Source organism: Xiphophorus maculatus, chromosome 5 (genome assembly GCF_002775205.1).
Source record: "Xiphophorus maculatus strain JP 163 A chromosome 5, X_maculatus-5.0-male, whole genome shotgun sequence".
NCBI classification, from domain to species: domain Eukaryota; kingdom Metazoa; phylum Chordata; class Actinopteri; order Cyprinodontiformes; family Poeciliidae; genus Xiphophorus; species Xiphophorus maculatus.
This window is the reverse complement of record NC_036447.1, coordinates 7,010,986-7,032,620: the sequence shown is the minus strand read 5'-3', so window position 1 is coordinate 7,032,620 and position 21,635 is coordinate 7,010,986. Positions and strand designations below refer to the sequence as shown.

General features: G+C 38.6%; 1 protein-coding gene across 1 annotated transcript; it reads right to left on the bottom strand.

Moving 5' to 3' along the window:
* Window positions 1–1,251: 1,251 nt before the first annotated feature.
* On the bottom strand, window positions 1,252–19,863 carry LOC102224399 (metal transporter CNNM1-like). Its single transcript, XM_005797526.2, has 10 exons — window positions 17,321–19,863; window positions 11,336–11,479; window positions 11,049–11,189; window positions 10,438–10,607; window positions 10,265–10,355; window positions 9,033–9,163; window positions 7,814–8,093; window positions 6,460–6,564; window positions 4,809–4,913; window positions 1,252–2,877 (listed from the first exon to the last, which is right to left on the bottom strand). Exons 1-10 carry the CDS (start codon window positions 18,759–18,761, stop codon window positions 2,798–2,800), a joined length of 2,688 nt encoding a protein of 895 aa, XP_005797583.2. The 5' UTR covers window positions 18,762–19,863; the 3' UTR covers window positions 1,252–2,797.
* Between the last annotated feature and the right edge of the window lie 1,772 nt (window positions 19,864–21,635).

Here is a 21,635-nt window from a genome sequence, read left to right as displayed (position 1 = left end):
TTCTCAAACATGCATGAAAGAATCAAGGCAACTTTCCAGGTTTGTGTTTGATGAGGAAATAATGTTATAACATGATGTAAAGTTTAAAAACATCAGAATTTCACTGACACTGGAAGAGTCAAAACAAACCAGTGAAACTACTTCCCAGCAGGACAAACCGGAGCTTAACGTCGCTGCAACCATGGAAACCCAGTCAATGAAGCTCTTTCTGAAACGTTTCTGAGCTGATCTGAAGGCTAAATGATGTGATGGAGGCCTGGAGACAGCCAGACCTCCAACATCCAATCACTCTCTACTCTATGGCTAAGTAGCTGCTTTTCCCAATCACTTCCACTTTAACAGCTGATTGTGAAATAGAAATGAATATAGAAGATGATCAGTTTCAAGCTATTAAAGACAAACATTCAGCTCTTTGTTTAATTTATCTGCAGGCAACTGGTTGATCCTGAAATCAGAAAGAACACCAAGCTGAAAGAACATAAAGACAAATTGATAGAAACATTTAAACAATGGGAAAAAAATAATGAAAATACCAAGATTTTCCACCTTGGAGCTAAATCAAGACCATAAAGTTTTTAAAAGAAAAATTTAAACTGAAACAAAAACAATTTTGAACAAAAAAGATTTGAACCTGAACAATTATTTTTGAAACAGAAGAGACAGTAGATTTGAAACAAAAATATTGAAGCTGAAAAAAAGTTTTGAATTTGAAAAAAAAAAGATTTGAAATAGGAAAAGATTTGAAACAAAATTATTTTGAAACTGAAAAAAAAGATATGAAATAAAAAAATTGAAACTGACAGAAAAAAACTGTAAAATGAAAATATAGCAGAGCAAAATCAGGGCCATAAAGTTTTTAAAAGAAAAAGTGAACTTGAAACAAAAAAGCTTTGAAACTGAAAAAACGTTTTAAACTGAGAAATTATTTTTAAACAGAAGAAAAAGATTTGAAACAAAAATATTCAAGCTGAAAAAAGTTTTGAATTTGTATAAAACAGATTTGAAATAGAAAAAGATTTGAAGCAAAATTATTTTGAAACTGAAAAAAGGTCTGAACAAAAAACTGTTTGAAGCAGAAAAGAAATTAACATTTGAAACTGAAAAAAATTATGTGAAAGAAAAAAATTTCAAAACTACTTTTCTGATTCAAGGATTCCTTTCAGTTTCCTTTTTTTTCACTTTCATGTTTTATTCTTTTGAACAAACTTTATGGTCCCAATTTAGCTCCATACATAACTCCATACCATTCAATATAAACAGAAATGTTCTTGGCAGACAGAAAAAGAAAACTTATTTAGAGATTACATTTTGTGGTTTTAATGTGTAAAGACAATTCACAAAGCAAAGCCTGACCTCAGGAACATCAAATCAAAGTGAGCAGTGGTGTTTCGTTGAATGTGTCCTGGAGCTGCAGGTACCAAACAGCAACATGTTTGGAGTCTTTGGTGTGTTTCCTCTGTACCAACGTTCCTGTTATCTCCACCCAGGAAGTGCATCAAAACTTAGTCATACATATTTTTTTACATTCAGTTAGTCCTTCATAAATACTTAAAGTATTCAAAAAAATTTCTCAGCAAATATGTTCCAAATATTTCCATTGACATGAAGTGTACACCAAAATGTCGATAACAACTGAAACAATTTAATCAAAGCAAATTACTCAAATAATGAAGCTATGGGTAATAAACTATTGAAGACGTAGTTCCCTTTTAGGATGGTGTGTTTGGAGTGATGTGCAGATATCATTATTTACTATGACTAGACTAAACTCCTAGTATTTCTATGGCTTTAATAAAATCTTTAAACAAATTTTATGGGGGGATTTTACTGCAACAAGTCGAGAGCACACATCTCCCGTCTGAAAACAAACTTCATCTCTCAAAACTTCTGCTCCTTTTCAAATATTCACTGCGTTCTCTCAAACCTTTCTCCTCTCGCTCAAAACTTGTCTCTGCTTGGATCAAATCTCTGCTTGCTTTGCAAATCATTTTCTACTCTCTCTCAAAACAAAAAGCCTTGTTGCCTGGCAACCGTCTCAGCCAATAGAATGAAAAGTAGAAAAGCGCAGTAGAGGGCGCAATAACGTCACACAAAGAGTGAGCTCAGTGTTTTGCCCGCCGCCATAAAGAAGAAGAAGAAGTGTTCAGCGTTTACTGAAGTAAACATGGATGCTAACGGTGAAGCATAGCTTACAATTTTGAATTTGTTGTCCGACCGGAGCCAGCACATTAACAGCTTAACCCTCATTATAGTCCGCCATGGTTGTTGTTTTTCGTTCAGGTCGGATGAATGCGACCTGGACGTTCAGATTTATTTCAAAAGATCGGATATATATCGGATATCCAAGTGGCCCGGGTCAAATTCTAAAGCAAAAAAATCCGACCTGTGTTGTTCAGAGTCATGAAAAGATCAGATACAGATCTCATTAAAGCAAAAAACCAGAATTGGGTCACTTCCGGGCTGCAGTGTGACGGCAGCCTCTGATCCATTTGTATGTGGATTATTTGTGTTGTTCCCATCATCTGTTGTGACTTTCATGCCAATAGGAATACTAGAAATACCCACTGCATGCCAGCTGTCTGTGAAAAATGTGGAGTGGTAAAGATGAGAGGCTATTGTTTATTTCTAATTCACAACCTGAAGTCAAAAAAATGATCTTATTGACCAGCAAACTCCGGTAGGTTTCGTTTAAAGTCACCGTCAGTGCGCGTGTGTGTTTTCAGATTAAACTCTGATAGTTGTAGTCTTTATGAAGCCATCAGATGATGGCGTCTTCTGCTCTGTTTCACAGTCACTGCTAGGTTTTGACCAGCGGCTGCTCTGAAATGTCCTCTGGGGTTTTGTCTCCTTCACGGGACTTTTTCCGTTTCTTGTGACCTGAGAGGAGAAGAAAAGTTCATTTTAAAAAAATGCATACATTATTTTTATACATATTTTGGTATAACCGAGTTCATTTTCATTAAACCTATTATAAAATTAAAGTTCAGAAAATGTCCAGTATGTAAGAACACTAAAAATTTCTGATTTCATTCAGTAACTTAGATCTATTTGTTGATTTTTGGGCCTGCAAAGAGTTAAAAGAGATGTTTGTTTTTTTTAAATTAATGCTGGAAAACATCAACCATTATGTTTTTATCATAATATTTGTAGCTACTGATTCTGATCACATTGTTTCTGTTGTTTAAATCTCATTAGGAGCAACAAACTTTCTGCACCAGCCTGATCTTGCGCCGCTCCTCTGTAATGTGGGAGTCCCACAGGGCTCAAATCCTGGCCCACTTCTTTTCTGTCTCCATGTTGACAATATTTCTTTTCACTGCTTAGAAAGCAGTAGGATATATACAGAGTTGGATAGTAAATAATTACATTTATTCAATTACGTTTACTTGGTTAACTTCAATGGGGACGAAAATACTTTTAGGAGTATTTTTACTGCACTGTGCTTTTTACTTTTACTTCAGTAATTTTACTATGAAGTATTTCTACTCGAGTAAAATTTCTGTATTTTCTACCCAAACATGTTCTAACCAAAAATTCACTAGACCTGCAGTTTTTTAGTTTCTGAAGTTTTATATGGAAAGAAACGGATTTGTAAAAATGTTGTTTTCTCTGATTTTATTTTTTGCTACTTATATGAATTATTGTCGTTTTCACCCTTAAAATACCAACATTTCTACTTAACTTTATATTTTGGTCTGTCTGATGATGTAATTTTTAATATTAGATGATTGATAATGAGTAGATTTTTCACCAAATACGTTTCTACTCTTACTTGAGTAATTTCTTGGATGGCTACTTTTTACTTTTACTTCAGTAAAAATATGTTGAAGTAGTGCTACTCTTACACGAGTACAATTTGTGTGAACTCTGCCCTCTTCTATACAGCATATAGTCATTTAGACACTGATGTTTTCTTCTGCTTTTAGTTTTATCTGCCGCACTTGACATAATGGGTCATAAAATTTTACTATTTTAATAAGAGCAACAGATGCACACGAAATCACGTGTGGATTTAGAACCTTTCATGGTAAAAACCCATGAGATTTGCATGTTTTCACATTGGTTTCACACTTTTTCGGAAGGGTATCACATGTTAAATTATGTGGAAATATGTGTGAAATCTGCAGTTTTCACTATCTACTTATTTGACAGTTTCCCCCAGTCAAAAATGTAAAAAGATGAAAAATTTCATCATTATACAAATATAATGCAATAAAGGACAACATTGTTTTTGTAGACGAGTTTCAGATGAAGCTTAAAATAAAAGTTGCTATACAATTGTCAATAAATAATACTTTCAGTTCTTGGTTAGTGAAGTCTTTACATCGTTCCATACCCTCACTCTGCAACCTTTATTTAAATTATTTAACTCTTGTCTTATTGTCTTGCTTCACTATAAATGAGAGCAGTTATTTGGTTGGCTCTACTACATAAAATGTCTCCTCAGAAATCCACATTCTGTTTAGGTTATTTTTTAAATACACATCTTTTTGCTCTGCAGAGGAAACTAAGCAGGGTTTTCCTTTAACACAGAGGAGTCAGGTTCAAAGCACTGCTGTACGTTTAGACAGTAGGATGTGTGAGTGTTTGCCTGTGTATATAAGGTGGGCAGTTTTTATACGAATCAAAGCTGCTGAAGAAGACAGAAACAAAACAATGAATCAGACTACTTTGAATAAACTGCACATTCATGCATGGTTATATCTGCTCTACTTTTTTGCGATTCAGTTTCATCTCTGATGGTTAGCTTCTGATTAAACCTTTACAGGAAGTGACCTCCCAGCGACATATGAGAAAGAGAGACTAACTAAGTTTGAGTAGCAGTTTCTTGCCCAGCGTGTCCTCTGAGCCGCTCAGCGACATGCTGCTGATGAAAGGCGATGTGTCTGTTTCTATGGGAACCGAGGCCATGTCTGAAAAACAGAGACGGAGATCTGAATGTTCCCGGTTGTCAGGACAGGACACATTAAAGCGACATTTTGGATTGACTGAAAAGGCATAATGTGATAGCAATACATAACAACCAGAGTCGTCCAAGTGTTTTCATTAATCACATCATAAGTTTTATTCGTAAACCTCTTCACTGTTGATTCTGTGAGTTATTCTGGCTTCTTTTTGAAATGCAAAATGCCCATGAAGCATTATTGCAACAGATGATGAACCAAAGTTTTCTTCGGGGTCAGAAGCACATACTTGTAAGTAGGGCTGGACAATATGGCTGAGAAACCTGTCACGAAATAAGCGTTTCATATCAGTCAATATCAATACTTATTGATTAATTTTATGTTTTAGATATCTGAAATATTGCCAGACTGGTGGCACAGTTTTCACTTCACGCTGTTTTTTTTTTATTTTTAGGAAGTTATCAGGCACAGTGGCAAAACCTTAAACTGTTGCTGCACAAGTTACTCAACAAGCTGTTGCTAAGCAACAAGAAAGTGAGTGAGTGAGTTAGTTGCTAAGTAGCCAAAGAGTGAGTGAGTGAGTGAGTGAGTGAGTGAGTTAATGTCACCCACCTTACTTAGCTGGCCGTGAGAAGTTGAGGGCCTACATCTCCCAGAATGCTGTGCGGTTTTGGATCAGAGTTCGATGAATATTCTATATTTTGAATATTGAATATTCTATAAGATGGATTACCTTTTGATAATGTTCAGATCATGTGTCTATCGCAATGTATATTGTTGTTGAATTATTGTCCAATCCTACTTGTAAGTAAATCAACATCAAAGGTGCTGTTTCTTTTATCGCATCATAAATTAAAGAAACAGAAAAACTGTAAAATACATTTTTGGTATAAGGTGCCTTCTTCAGAGACCTGGAGAATGTTTAAAGTTTAGTGACTTTTCATTTTTCAAGGCAATGGTATTGGTATAAATGTTTATCACATAAACCCACAGAAACACAAAACAATAATGTTTTGGCCATTGTTTGCCAAACCAAACATCCAATGAAAGTTCCATCAAGCCACTATAAGGCACTGGGGTCAAGTTTTCTGTACGCAGGCAAAAGAAGGTTCATTGTCCAAACTTGTTGATTGTTCTGGATGATTTATTTCTTACATTGTTTCAGCAAACAATTGCAGAGTTCAAACTTTCCTTTGTTCTCATGCTACCTCTCTTGCTCTGGTAAAAACCATAGGCCCCAAACCCAAATGCCTGCTGGTCCTTTACCAGGCCCCTACACTTATAGAAAGTGGACTGACCCACCTTACTTCCTGTCTGACTCAGAAAGAATAAATAAGAAAAATAATAAAACAAAAGATAAATGGAATCAACAATTATTAACCTGTAAATAAACTCTCTAAATAATACAAAAAATAGAAATTTAAGAATAAACTAACAAAATTCAAATGGATAAAGAAATAAAGAATAAATAGCTCCAACAAAGATAATTTTATGTTCTTTAACATCCACAATTTGTTTCTTCAAGCTGGTTTTTACAGTGAGGAGTGGGACAAACCTGAGTGTGTGTCGGTCTCTGATCTGTCCTCTCGGATGTATGGGATCTCATCCATCCTGAGGAACACAGAATCACTGGGACTCTTCTGACCGTCAGACTTACTGCCTATAGCACAAACACGCCCACAGAGTCATCATTTAAAAGCAACGTGTATCCATCACAGTTCAAACATTGCGATTTGCTCATCTGGACTGGACCTGAACCTACACCAGAGGAGTCCAAACTTTTTGCCCTGAGGGACGAAATTGTCAAACTGAACGCACTTGGAGGCCACCTTTTTTTGTTGTTATTTACCTATAAATTTCTTGTGCCGTTTCAATTTATCTGCTCAATAATAAACAAAATGTGAAATATCTTATAGAAACAAGAAAAACTGACTTTTGTAGAAGAGGGATAAGTAAATCATCGTAAATCTAGATATAAAGAATTATAAACTATTATTACCAGATAGGCATTTTTTTGGTTGATTGTGAACTAGATTTTATTTTCGTCTAAGTTAAGTTAAAAAAGGATCAGTTATTCAGTCTTGAGTAGTCTTTGTAGGGATTACTTTTTTACTTTTACTTCAGTAAAAGTATGCTGAGGTAGTGCTACTCTTACTTGAGTACAATGTTGCATGTATTCAGCCCAATTCTAAGCTGCAATTCACATCTGCCACTTTAATAATACTCAATTGTCAGGTGACAAGAAGGATTTTGTCCTGATTTTCTTTACACCATATATTAATTAGATTTTGATGTCTATATTCTGACATGTGGGCTGCACGGTGGAACAGTAGGTAGCACTGTTGCCTTACAGCAAAAAGGTCCTGGGTTCGATTCCCGGCCCGGAGTCTTTCTGCATGGAGTTTGCATGTTCTTCCTGTGCACAAGTGGGTTCTCTCCGGGTTCTCCGGCTTCCTCCCTCAGTCCAAAAACATGACTGTTAGGTTAATTGGTCTCTCTAAATTCTCCCTAGGTGTGTGTGTATGGTTGTTTGTCCTGTCTGTCTCTGTGTTGCCCTGCAACAGACTGGCGACCTGTCCAGAGTGAACCTCACCTCTCGCCCGAAACATTCACTGGAGATAGGCACCAGCACCCCTCCTGACCCCATTAGGGACAAGGGTGTTAGAAAATGGGTGGATGGATGAATTCTGACATTTACTTTTACACCCTCTGCCCATCTGGTCTCAGTTGTGGCCTTTTAAATGTGTGTTTGAGGTTACTAAACTGTAAATATTGCGTAAAATGACGTTTCAGGAAGCTTCTTTGTTTGTCTCGCTCTAATAATCATTCACATCACCTCCTATTGGATCCAGTCTGAACTGCTCACTTTCGGCAGACCTCCATGTGTCTCTAGAGTCGGATATACTTACGGACGATGCGGTTCTTCTCGTTCAGCACTGAGGTGCTGTGTGGGACGCTGGACTGTTGTCCTCTGGTGCGGGCCGAGCTGGGCCGGCTGGGCTCCCTGGGCGGAGGCAGCAGGGTGGTTGTGGTCGGCTCAAAGGGCATGAGCGTAGCAGCATTGCCTGTGGCTGAAGGGTCAGGGGTCGGGGTGTTGGCCTCTGCCAGGCGCATGTCAGCGTCAGGAGTTTGAGGGGAGGTGTCCATTCTAGTGGCTGTCAGCGCGTTCTGGTAGTGGCTACGTGTAATCTGAAACACAGAAGCAGAGGATTCTGGGTATTAATAAAGTTGAATGACTATAGGGTGGCTTTTGTAATGTTACACAGTAAATAACTAACGGCATTAATTCGGTTTATTTAGCCTGTCATAGAGAAAAAATGTGGATGTTTATTTATTTAAATTATATTTTCACCATTTCTACATTTAGAAATGTCAGACTTCCAAACTAGATATTTAAATAACAAGATAAGTATTTTGTTTACAAACTAAATATTTAGTAAGGAAGCTAAAAGTTTAGTTCCAAAATAAGTATTTATTTTTCTAGCTAAATATTTCCAAACTAAATATTTAGCTCAGACCTAAATATTTACGGTTACTATATTAACCCTATATTTACAAATGAAAGCTAAATATTTTGCAAGCAACCTAAATATTTGACATTTAACTTGTAGCTATTTAGTTAAATAGCTTGTAGCTAAATATTTAGGTCCAAGCTAAATATTTAATTTTCAAACTAAATATTTGAAACTCAGACTTAAATTTTAAGAAATTAAGCTAAATATGTTGTAAGTAACACAAATATTTAAAATTTACCTTGTAACTAAATAGCTTGTAGCTAAATATTTAGGTCCAAACTAAATATTTAGCTAATACGCAAATTAGCGTCCCGGTAAGCGGAAGTCAAATATCAAAATAAAAGCTGGGTTTTGCGGACCTCTAAACTAGCGGGACTGAATTGTTGCTCAAGTGATGTTTTAATCATTAAATATTCTCTTCTCAACATGTCCACCTTATAGATGAAAACATAGGACGTGCCGATTTAAAGGCTACACAGACTCATGGCTTTAGCAACAGCTCGTGCATCGACGTCCACCAAAACACTTCCGGTTCATGATTGATTCGCTCAAATATAAAACCATAAGTACAGATAAAAGTGAAGTTCTACAAATACCCAAAACCTCCGTGTACCTTGATGATCTGCAGGGGGGTGAGCTGCCTCACGGAGTAGTCCGGCAGGTAGAAGTTCCCTCCTCCGTTCAGCTGACCCAAACTTCCGGCGTACAGCATGGACTCAGAGCTGTGAGAGGGCGATCTGTGGACTGTCAGGGAAAAAAAGTGACCAGACTGGAACAACACAAGCAGAATATGCTGTTGCACATTTAAACCAATTTACATCCTGATTGGTTGAAGGTAGGCCGCTCCTGTTTGTGTTTAAATCTTATGTTGTGTTGGAGGAAACTAAGCCTGTGACTCAAGTTTACTCGTCGGCTGTTATGCATAATTTCAACGTGCATAGAGTTTTACCATGAAAAAACAAAGTTGATTTGTTGTGGTTTTGTCTCTTAGGTGATTTTTGTTTGGTTAGTAGGTAAGTGGTGGTGTGGGCCTCACAAACAGACTCAGCCTTCAGACCTGAGCCAGGCCGCCATCTTGGAGGAATCTGAACTTGGCTAGAAACTCACATTCCCTATTTATTCTGCCAAATGTCCCAAGTAATGGTGGAACTTAATTCAAGTTATTAATCGAGTTAATCCCTATATATATTGACAAAATAAGCAACATTTTCAATTTAAGCAAACTTTTTCCTTCTAAATTATTGAGCAAAGTGATATATAAGCTCAACAACAAATATATTTGTTGTTTTTATATGCTATATAGGTAATTCAGCAATCAGATTGGTGCAAAGGTATTCAGCTTTCATGTGTTTCCGGATCCCCTGATCATTCATGAAGTTTCTTTGAGAAAATGCTTTGGAAATGTGGACTGTGGTCGCTGACATTAGCGTTGGGGACGTCTGCGCTACTGCAACATGTTTAGCACTGAGATACTATTTGCCACACAAGCTCCTTTTTGCACAACTTGCACATAACCAAAGTCTTTTCCAGTGTCCCATCAGATAATGTTTTTAAGCAAAAACTCTGGCTGGAACCTTTCTGTATATATATATATATATATAAATATGGTTAATTGTGTTAAAATTTCTAACACGTTAAAATCTACATAATTAAATAATCGAAATAAAGATGTTATAGTCCCTGCCACAGTCCCAAGATGTTCAAAGACTCACAATCTGGCCTATGACGAATAATTTGGAGAATATAATTAAAATTGCTTGATCTAGCTTTGATACAGACTCTGTTGGAACATTAGCACACAGAACACACACATGTTCTGATGAGAACATGTGTGTGTATTTGTACCAGTTGACATGATGGCAGGTACTCCAAAATAAGAAAAAGCCCCATTCTCAAACTTCAGCGCTTCTTTGCCAAACTCCACCTCAACTCGGCCCTGAAAAACAAAACACCACAGTAACACTCATGCTGACATCACAAACACCTGTGCAGGTGAAGAGCAAGATTACAGTCGGTACCTGCAGAACTAAGATGAAGTAGTCGACCGGTTTGTTACGGTGGAAGAGGAAGTGGTGCTGAGCTCGTTTGTTCTTCTCATCGAATTTGAGTTCCTGGACCACACTGGGGTGCTTGATGAGCCTCAGCAGGATCTTCTCTGAGATGTGCGCAGGTTTAAAGGGCTCCACCTCTAACATAGGGTTTGCTTTAGTAACATGGCCCCATCTACCAATGTCTCAACATTGTAGTTTCAAGTTACAAAAGTAACGAGATTATCAATGTTATATTTTTTAAAATAAACCAGAAAAGAAGTGCATATATACAAACGTTTTTAGTCTCTTTTCTAGAAGACATATGTGTCAAACTCAAGGCACGAGGGCCAAAACTTGCCCGCCGTAGCTTTTTATGTGGCCCTCTAGACTCATAAGTGGAACCATCAAAATAACAGTGTGCTTATGCGCTAATGCATAATTGTGAGTTTATTGTAGATTTTTCTCAAAAATCCCATCCCAACAGTATGATACTGCCACCACCATGTTTCCCCATTGGCATAGTGTGTTCTTTGAACAACCGTTTCCTGCTTGTGTGTTGGATTAAGTTTGGAAACAGCTGCAGGTGCCTGGGGGGATACCTGTGGAGAGGAAGCGATGTGTTGCCAGGAGCAGCTGAGGGGAAATCTTGACTTTCATTTCATTTTCCGACAGTTTGAAGATGGAAAAGTCCTGCTGCTTCCTCTCATGGTGGGAAACCCGCCGCTTTGTCCGGTTATCAGCTGCGGCATAAACCAGCAGACACAAAATGAGTGTAAAATCATCCAGCTCCTCAGAATCCCATGCTAACTTCTCAAACAGTACAACCAAGCGTGTGTGTGTGTGTGTGTGTGTGTGTGTGTGTGTGTGTGTGTGTGCGCATACATACTGTAGAGATCCGTCTCATCAAGAATCTCCGACTTGATGATCTCCTCAATCACGTCCTCCAAGGTGACGATGCCCATCACCTCGTAGAACGGGTCGCCCTCGCCCTCGTTGTTCACGCGCTGCACGATGGCCAGGTGAGACTTTCCTGTGATCACAGCAAGTAACTTTCACCCAAATAATCACAGCTGGGTAGGAACTAGTTACATTTACTTGAGTACATTTTTTTTTGTTTTTGATTTTTTTTTTTTTTTATGTACTTTTAGGAGTATTTCTACTAGGCTGTACTTTTTGCTTTTACTTCAGTAATTTTATTATGAAGTATTTCTACTGTTGAGTAAAATTTCTGGATTCTTTACCCACTGAATGAAAAACAAACATGTTTTAACATAAAATTCACCAGACACAGACACACACCTGCAGTTTTTAGTTTTATAAGTTTTTTATTGAAAGAAAATGATTTGGAGTAAAAAAAAAAGTCTAATTTTAGATTTTTTGTTACTTACATGAATTATTGTCATTTTGGTCCTTAAAACACCAAAATTTTCACATAATTTTATATTTAATCGATGATGTTATTTTTAAATATTGAGTCTTTTTACCAAAATCTTTTTACTTTTACTTGAGTAAAATCAAACTTAAGAAAAAGCAGCTTTAATAAAAGTTCAATACAAACTTGTACACTTGCATTATTCCTCCTAATTAAAGCAACACAACATAATTCTTCCTAATTGTTGTCTATGTGCTTGTGTTGTGCATTAAATACAATAATGTTTATCAATTAAAAACAAAAGATATGAAAGATATGTTTTAATTTTTTTAGTTTCTGAACAAGTTAGAATGTTACATAATGCCAAAAAGAAAATATGACTTATTATTCAATACTGACATGTAATATCATGGCCATTTTCCAGCCTAGACTAGAAGTGTTACCCACAAAACACAACTTATAAAGTAACTCTTCACATTGTCCGGCATCCAAGAATTTTAACTGAAAGTTGGCTGGAAGGAAAAACTCTGGTTCACAAACAGCAAGAATAACTGCAGTTTTGAAGGAATCAACTTGTGCAGTAAAAAATAATTATCAGTGAGAAAAAAATTATTCTTATGCAAAACATAAGATGAGTAACTCATTATGAGAAACACAACAGATAATATAAAATTGGAGTCATCAGAATTTCATGATGTATTTAATTTGAGTTTATTATTGAATATATTTGTACAATAACTGAGCAGCAACAATGGAGAAATGCTCTCCTCTGCCAAACACCATTAAGCCAAAACTTCTGAATGAGAGTTGAATTATGCAAAAACTAACGGAGAATATTAAACGAGCAAAGAGACCAGACAGCATGAAGGGCATGAAGTGAAAATGCAGCAAACTGAATATTTTATGAGGTTTTCCGTTCCACGACAAACAGCAGAGGGCGAATGGTTCAGAAAAGACGTTTCAAAAAGTTCAGTGGCAAATTACATAAAAAGAACAGATTTTTAGGCTCTGCAGTCAGTCTAAATTAATTATTATTTTTTAAAACCAGTTTAATTGATGGCTGCATTCGGACTTGGATTAAATATTCCTCATCTAGGATGTGTTTGTCTAGTTCACGCTGAAGCTGCTCGTCTCCATTCCGGCACTTTGCTGCAGTTGTTGTTCACAGCAAGGGGGGCTGTTACTTGGCAACTTGCAGCTTGTGATTCACACTGCTTAGCATTCAGGCCAAATATTCGCTCTCCTGATTCTGCTGCATCTCGTCACTACTGTGAAACCTGGCCGTGCTGAGGATCCTAATTTAATCCACATGAACGGCATTTCAGCGTCTAGTCACTGAATGGGTGATATTGTGTCCCAGTGCCTCCAAAATAATTAGATTTCTACACTGTAAAACATTTGAAGGTGGTTTAACATGAAAATGAAAATCCACCTGCTGCCTGGAAAATGCAATTAAAGTCACAAGAAAATTGTTTTGGTTTTAACTCAGAAATTAAAGTTCATGAAGTTGATTTAACAACGAGAGACAAGTTGTCTAAACATTGTTTTTTAAGTTCATTAATCTTGAATTGTGAGTTTTTATTTAATGCTGCAATTTAAACTAAATAATTATTTCACAATATGCAAGAAAAAATCTGTCCTCACCTGGTTAAAGAGCCACATTTATCTATTATTTTACTCACATTATCAAGTGAAAATAACAACTTATTTTACTTTAGAATAATTTAAATTCTTGTTTCTAATTGCATGAACAAAATTTCTGACCTGATAATGAATTTTATTAAACATCAGAATGAATTCAGCTCAAAACATTTAGTGTGAACAGGACATTATCCTCAAGCTTTAAAATAAACATTTGCCTTAATAAAACACAAGAGTCAGATCAATGTAACGCTCTTCCATATCAGGATACAGAAACAAGCCGCTAAGCATTCTGGGAAATAGTTCCCACTCCTGTCTTTTGATGAAGTTTAGACTAAATCATTGTGAGAACAAGAACATTGAAGGAGCTTTCAGTCATTTTTGTTTTGTTTTTTCTTCTGCTTCTGCAGGATTCTCATAGTAAAGAGGAAAAACTGGCTGCATTTTCTGCTGCAGTGGCAGGAAGCATTCCTGCAGAGGGCAAAAGAGATAATCCTCTATGTAGATTATCTCATCCAGGTCATCTACATGCAGAAAGCCTGATTACTTTTAAAAGGAACAATTGTGATTATGTGGCTGTTTCAATATTTATTCAACTTCTGGAGCTCCTAAAAAAAATCACTGCATGTTTAGCAAATTGGCAAAGTCTCTGCATTGTTAAAAAAATAAAATAAAATAAAAAGACTAATAATCTGTTCGATGTCTCCTGTAGACAGAATCTGCCTCCTCCGTTTACTGCTGTCCTCACCACAAGCCCAACAGAAAGAAAAGTGCCGAGTCTGCAGCATTCATGGACATGCGGGAAGGCGGTGGAAAGCAGGGAGCTCTGTGATTGGCTGGAGCGGACCCCACCCACAGAAAAATCCGGACTGAGACCGCAGAGCCTCTGCAAACTGGGCATGACTCTCCGTTTTGGTGCAGGGCGGGCTGTGCCTGCTCAGGCTGCAGGTTCTCACACTTTCTGAAGCAAGAGGCCGGCTCGACTCAGTGCTGCTGAAACACACACGCAGCTTTCTGTTTTGCTAATTTATCCACTTAATCTGAGGAAGATTATGGAATAAAAAAATCTGATCGACCTCCAAACGTCGCCTGGTTGCAGCATTACTCAATAAAGTGACTCATTTGTTTGGGACAGAGCTGAGCTGAATGTTTTCTGGGGCCGTTTTGGGATATTTCACTGTGTTGCCATGGCAACCAATGATGTGCATGCACTGCAAAAACACAAAATCTTACCAAGTAATGTTGGTCTAATTTCTAGTGCAGATATCTTTGTACACTTGAAATAAGACAAACTAACTTAAAAGCAACTTTTCAGCAACATACAGAGGTGTGTAATAAATAAATAATTCCTTCATATTGATGAAAAAGTTTTAGATTGGTCACCAGATCATTTCACTTGTAACATGGGATAAAAACACCAACAACTACAAATCAAACATCTGGAGTTAGTTGGGCTACTTTACCTCGCAAAATTATTCCTGCACTTTACAAGAAAATAAATTAATACAAATGTTCTGATATTTATTTATTTTTTTACCAAAGTTGCATTAAAACTACAGGTTGGGCCATAAGTTTCCATACATAGGAGAATGCAAAATGTTTATTTCAGATGCTCATATAGATGCGTTTGACAAAAAAGCAAAGAATTGAAATTATACTGATGGCTGGATCGGGAAGCAGTCGCACGAAACTTTAACAGAAAACATGGAACCAGCATCACACACGACACTGTGGCAAAACTTATTTGCAAGTTCCAGAAAACTGGAAATGTTGCAGATCAACCACGAAGTGGTCCAAGACGGGCAGCGATTACACAGAGTCCCACAAAAATAAAAACAGTTGTCGAATATAAACCGTTTTATTTTTTCTATGTATGGAAACTTATGGGCCACCCTGTGTTAAAACCTAAAAAGCAAATCCAAAGCTACACCAGAACCTTGCCTGTCAAAACTCTTCCCACCCTTTAAACTCTTTGACATTTTGTCATTAAGATCCACAAACTTCAGTCTATTTTACAAGGATTTTATGTGACAGATAAAAAACTATGGACCTCATTGTGAAGTGGGGAAAAAAAGGATAAAAGGTTTTCCAAACTTTTAACAAATAAAACTTGGGAAATGTGGGATGCATTTGTATGTAGCACAGTAGACCGTTTCACAAATTGCACACAGACTGAAATATTTAGTATTTAGTCTAAGTAGTATTTAGTAGTAAATATTTAGTTTTTAAATCTTGGCACAGATTCCTATTGGGCTTAAAACTGGATTTTGACGAGACCATTCAAACACATGAATAGTCTTCTAAACCCTCCATTATATCTCTGTTTAGGGTTGTTAGAGTCGCCTTTAATATGGAAAATGGCGGTTCAGTGGGATTTGCAGTTTTGTCTACTGCCACACGTCTTCCTTTGCGTATGTCAGTTCAAAGTTTTTAACTTGCCTTAAGCGTCTAGATCAGGGTCTCAAACTGAATTTACCCGGGGGCCGCTGGAGGTAGAGTCTGGGTGAGGCTGGGCCGCATTCACACACACGGTCTCCTCAGCCGAACCTTTCTGATCGCCTATTACCATATTTGGCCGTAGTCAGGCGCTGTAACAGCCGTAATTGTGTAGTGTCTCTTTAAGATACTCTAGTATTGCTAATGATGTCAGAAGTATGCGCCACAGCTTCTCTGTAGAGAGCGTGGGAGAAACGTGCTAGACGGACATGTTAGCTCCCTAACTTTTTAGTAATGTTACGGGTTGTTTGGACGCTGCTCAATTTTCATGTCTGATAATATAGCAGCCGTTCAACCGGGCTTTGTAAGGTTGGTGAAGAGCGTATTTATTAAAGGACAACACTGGGGAATTCCCAGTACCAGTGTGGTTGTGAGTTTTTGACCGTCCTGACGAATCTGCCGCCTCCTCTCCTCCCTTAAACACAATCCAAGCGTTACAGCGCCTAACCTTAATTACGTTACACTGATCAGCAACTTCCGGGTCTAGACTGGATGCTGAAGCACGTGAAGCGGAAATTGCGCATGTACCGCATGCAAATAATGACAAATAGAAAATGCAAATAGGCCCGGCCGATGTCCCGCCCCCGAGAGCAATATACTCCACCGTGATTGGTAAGTTCGTTCAGCTCCGAGCACAACACTGAAAAGTGCCAATTATATCAAACTGGCGGGCCGCACTAACATTAAACTTTCATATTAAGGCGGGGGCCACAAACTATCGTCCCGAGGGCCGCAGTTGGCCCGCGGGCTGCGAGTTAGAGACCCCTGGTCTAGGGCTTTTAAATCAAAGGAGTTCAAAACAAACACAAATGCATGCCACACTTTTCAGATTTGTATCTGTAAAACATTTTTAACACCGAGCATCATGTTTGCTGCACAACGCAGCGATGCACTAATTTGTGTTTAAAAATCCCAAGGAAACGACGATGCAGTTTGTGTTTGCAACGCGACGAAGTTGGGAAAACGTTCAAGTTGTGCGAAAACTTTTGCAAAACACAAATTTATTCAGGTTTTAACAGGTTATTGAGATTCATTTGGATCATCCCTCTGATTGCAAACTACCAGAACATGTTGTCAGTGCAAATACGGTCTCATCTGCAAATATGAGCAGCTGAACTGTGCCTGCACACAGAGCCGGCCCAAGGCATAAGTAAACAAAGACTATGGATGTGGTACTTTTTCATGAGTATTAAGGAATTTTTGACTAAACAAGCTCCTATCTCTTGCTGAAAAGTTGTTTATAAGTTAGTTTGGTCTTATTTCAATTACTAATACATTTACTTGACTGGAAGTTTACTGTTTTTGCTGTGTGTTGATAAAGATTTTTGGTTTACATCCTAGTTGACTGCAGACGCTCCTCACCTTTTTTAAACTCCTCCAGCATCGCGTCCAGCTTGGTGTCGTTGAAGACGCAGTGCAGCGGGTGTTTGTAGAACTGCGTTATGGTTTTCAGCGGAGTGCAGTCGTCCGGGTCCACGAAGGCCAAGTCCTTGACAAACAGGATGTCCAATATGTTGGACCTGTCGTTCTCGAACACCGGTATCCTGGTGTACCCGCTCTCCATGATCTCTGACATGGTGTTGAAGTCCAGCACCACGTCCGACGCCAGCATGAAGCAGTCGCTCAGCGGCGTCAGGACGTCCTCCACCGTCTTGGTGCGCAGCTCCAGCGCGCCCTGGATGATGTTCAGCTCCTCTTTCACCAGATCGTGGTACGGGTCTGTGACGCGCAGCATCTCCAGCAGTTTCTCTCTGGTGTAGAAGTTGGAGATCTCCTGGTTGAGAATGAGGTCCAGCAGTTTGCTGATGGGGTAGGAGATGGGGAAGGAGAGCACCATCAGCAGCCGCGTCACCCAGATGGTTTTGGACGCGATGGCCAGGCCGTGACGCGATGCCACGGAGTGAGGAAGAATCTCCCCGATGAAGAAGATGCCAAAGGCGCAAATGACCGTGGAGAGCCAGGTCATGCCCAGGATCTGGCACATCCACACCGCCAAAGACGCGTTGATGATCGCGTTGCCCAGCAGCAGCGTGCACAGGACGTAGTTCCCATGCCGACGCACAGATTCAATCTTTCGCGCGTAGTTCTGCTCCTTGTCGGTGCCGCTGTTCTGCAGGACTTGTAGCTCCACCGGGTCGAGCGCCAGCAGGCTGAGGTTCAGTCCGCTGAAAAGAGCCGATAAGCCGAGCAGCAGGACGGAGACCAGGACCTGCAGCCAGAGCTCCGGGACAGCAGAGCGCTCTGTCACGGCGACCCAGAAGTCTCTTGTCCGGTAGTGTTCCCACTTGGACCCGTCGAAGGCGCACATGGAGTAATACTTAATCTTCTCCCCTCTTCGCAAGTCTTTGGCCAGCAGCTCGACCAGCACTGAGTTCTGACTGGAAGCAGACTTGAAGGAACCTAAAACCTCGATGTCGGACGTCCTGGCGTTCTTGTCCATGCACATGTTCCTCTTGGGGTGGACCTGTCCCTCTCTGCCGGGACTCGGCTCCTCGATGAAGGCGATCCAGGGCGCGGCATTGTTGGCGCGGGTCCCCGCGGTGCGGTTGAGCCTCTGCGGGGAGGTGGAGTAGTACACCCGCAGCATGAAGCGGGTTCCCTCCGTGGCTTTCAGCACCCCGTCGTCCACGGACAGCTCCGCTCCGGTCTCCTCCGGACGGAAGCCGAGCAGGCAGAGAGCCGGGGTGGGCAGCAGCCAGCAGAGGCCGAGCAGGAGCCACAGGCAGCGGGACGGAGAGAGCGGAGCCCCGCGGGACTGCGGGGACCTGAGGCAGCACCGCGCGGCCTCATCCTCCGCAGCCATGATGCGGTGTGATGAACTGGCTCAGTCCGGGGATCCGGAGTCACGTGGTGCCGCCTGGTTCCGGTCCATGTGGGAAAAGGAGGGACAATCAGCAATCCGTTTTAACGGTGCTGATTCCGGCGATGCAACACAGCGGAGGAGATGCGCCATCAGCGCCATTACGTCACTTTCTAATAATAGGCGCGAGCTCAGGAGTTGATATTTTGCTCTTTTCAAAATTTCTGCGCCTTTTTATGGTGACATCCTGCAGGCAAACGGCGGATTAAACAGCAGCACTTTTACAGCTGTCAGAGAGGAAAAATTGTCTTTTGCTTGGATAGTTTACCAGAAACAAAACTTTTGATTAGCAAAAGTTTTCAAGGTTTTCCGCAGTGGGACAGACTTAATTTACTGATAATTTCTGCTGCTGTTGGGGATTTCAATTCTTTTCAAACATCTTTAATTGTTTTTATCGCACTAAAGCTGCTGCAATTACATTTCTTTGTTATAGATGTTCATCTTTTTGTTCTCTTTATCTTCCGATAAAATTGTATAAATATCCTCTCCACGTGAAAGTATTTTTTTTTGTTTGTTTATTTTGGAAAGGAAGAAAGGAAACTAGCATAGTGTTGTTTTATAGGCATGCATGTAATTAACTTTGTTTGGGTTAAAATGTTAATATTTCTTTTTTAATGTAAACTGGACTTAATAGTTTTACAAAGTGTCCTGAAATTGAATGTGCTGTTAATATTCTCTATTTAATGTGTATTTAATTGGAATTTGTGGCCACATGAGGGCGCTGTTTAGATTATTTATGCAGAAACGCATCTTTGTGTCCTGCTTTATGGGTCCCAACAAAACGTTCACACTATTTAATCACATCAAACATCAAATCATTTCCTTTCAGTGAGCCCGAACAAAAGTATTACTCTTTAACATAGTAAATGTTCCTGGGCAGATATCAGATCATTTAACCTTCAGACCAAATTGTTTCAATGATTTAAAAAAATGAAGCAATATTTTCCTTTTGTGGTTCTATGCATAATTCTGTCTCCTTTGTTTCAGTGTAACCTAATAAATGTTTTTATTAAGCACTAAAATATTAAGATCTTTCTGCTCTAAGCAATTGGGACAAATACTTTAACATAAACATACAAAATGTATCAATCTGGGTAAAATGGAGCAATGAACGCAGTGAGATTGGAAACGAGTCTCCGCTTTAAACAGATGAACAGAGGACAGGTTTTATTCCTCAGTGAAATAATCAACTAAAAACAGTTTCAGATAGATTGATTTTATTACAAACTCATAGTCCAAATTACATAAAAGAACAATAATAATAAAAAGAATAAAAATTACATAAAAATACTCCTAAACATACCAATGTTTCCAGAACACAGATGTTTCTCTTACTGAACTATATTTAACGTTAGTCAACAATAAGATTATTTCTATTATTAGACTCGTTTAATGGGCAAATAAATTTATGCAAGAGATTTCTTAAAACAGCCAAAGAGCTGGCACTAGCAGATTGTGTAATAATAAGAAACATATTTGTACCAAAAAAAAAATTAAGAGACAAAAGAAGCAAAAACATTTTTTTATTAGCATTGGGGACCAATAGCGGAGCCCTGAGGCACACCTGAACTGATGTAGTAAAATTCTATCCAATTCATGTATTTATTATTATTATTTATGATCATTATTGTTATTTATTGGTTAACCCTAATGTCGATCAGCAGTGTTGGACTAATAACACCATCAGCTCAGCTGCTGCTCAGTTACAAACCCAATATGTCGGAGTATTTACCCAAAGCTGCTTCTTTCTTAGGCTTCAAACCTTTTTTCTTTTTCTTGTTGATTGATCAAACAGAAAAAAAGATGACTTGTGTTCATTGAAACCTTAGAGGTGCAGAAAAATCTTTTGCCAGGAGTTCTTCACTTTTTATGGAGAAGAATCATTTCGTTCCTCTTTCCATCTTCTTGTTATTCAATAAAACATGAAGCCAGTCTAAATGTGGATATGAAGGGTGGAAGCTACTGAACTGCGTCTGTTAAATTCATGAGCAGAAATGGATAAGTTACATCCATGGGACAGGTGAGAGCTAGCATGAGGTGAGAGCCACGGTGACCAATCAAATTCCTACTGGCACAAACTTCAGGAAATCTACAGATTTTTTTAATTAACTAAATGTGTTTCAAAGTTTGTCCACACGGTGGCAGTAGCGCAAAGGCTACCGGCGCTTCTCCAAGCAGAGCCCAGGTTATGTTTTTGCTCATTAAATGGGTCACCTGTACTAACAGAGTAATTAGGGGAGGATTTAATTTATATGTCATTTCGTAAATTAGCAATGGCCCAGTTTTTCTGCCTGCCAATCAAAGTTCAGTTGGACGTTAATGTTCCTGTCACTATTTTTATTCTTTCCTCGCTTCTTTGTCTGCACGACGGGGAATCCGTCAAAGATTTTCAGACAAAGACTTTGAAAAATAGGTTGCTTTGTTTCTAAACTCAAAACGGGCCCTTGTTGTTTTCTGAAATAGGAGTTTGCAGAGTAAAGATTAGAATGCAGAACATTTTCAGCCTACAAATATGAAGTTTGTTGTCTGAACATCTCAGAGAAGAAAACATATTCATCCTCTTGTTTTTCTTTCTCAAAAATGTTATGTATTGTGTCATTATTTACAAACCTAACCATAAAAATACAATTATTCATTTTTACATTATAAGGCTATCTATCTATCTATCTATCTATCTATCTATCTATCTATCTATCTATCTATCTATCTATCTATCTATCTATCTATCTATCTATCTATCTATCTATCTATCTATCTATCTATCTATCTATCTATCTATCTATCTATTTTTTTAAAAATGTTATTATATACAATGTA

Excerpts from the sequence above, each read along its gene's own strand:
- LOC102224399 (XM_005797526.2), bottom strand. The coding sequence starts at position 18,761 with ATGGCTGCGGAGGATGAGGCCGCGCGGTGCTGCCTCAGGTCCCCGCAG. Across the intron at positions 11,190-11,335 it reads TGATGAGACGGATCTCTACA|CTGATAACCGGACAAAGCGG; the intron begins GTATGTATGCGC and ends TTTATGCCGCAG. Across the intron at positions 10,608-11,048 it reads ACATCGCTTCCTCTCCACAG|AGGTGGAGCCCTTTAAACCT; the intron begins GTATCCCCCCAG and ends ACCCTATGTTAG.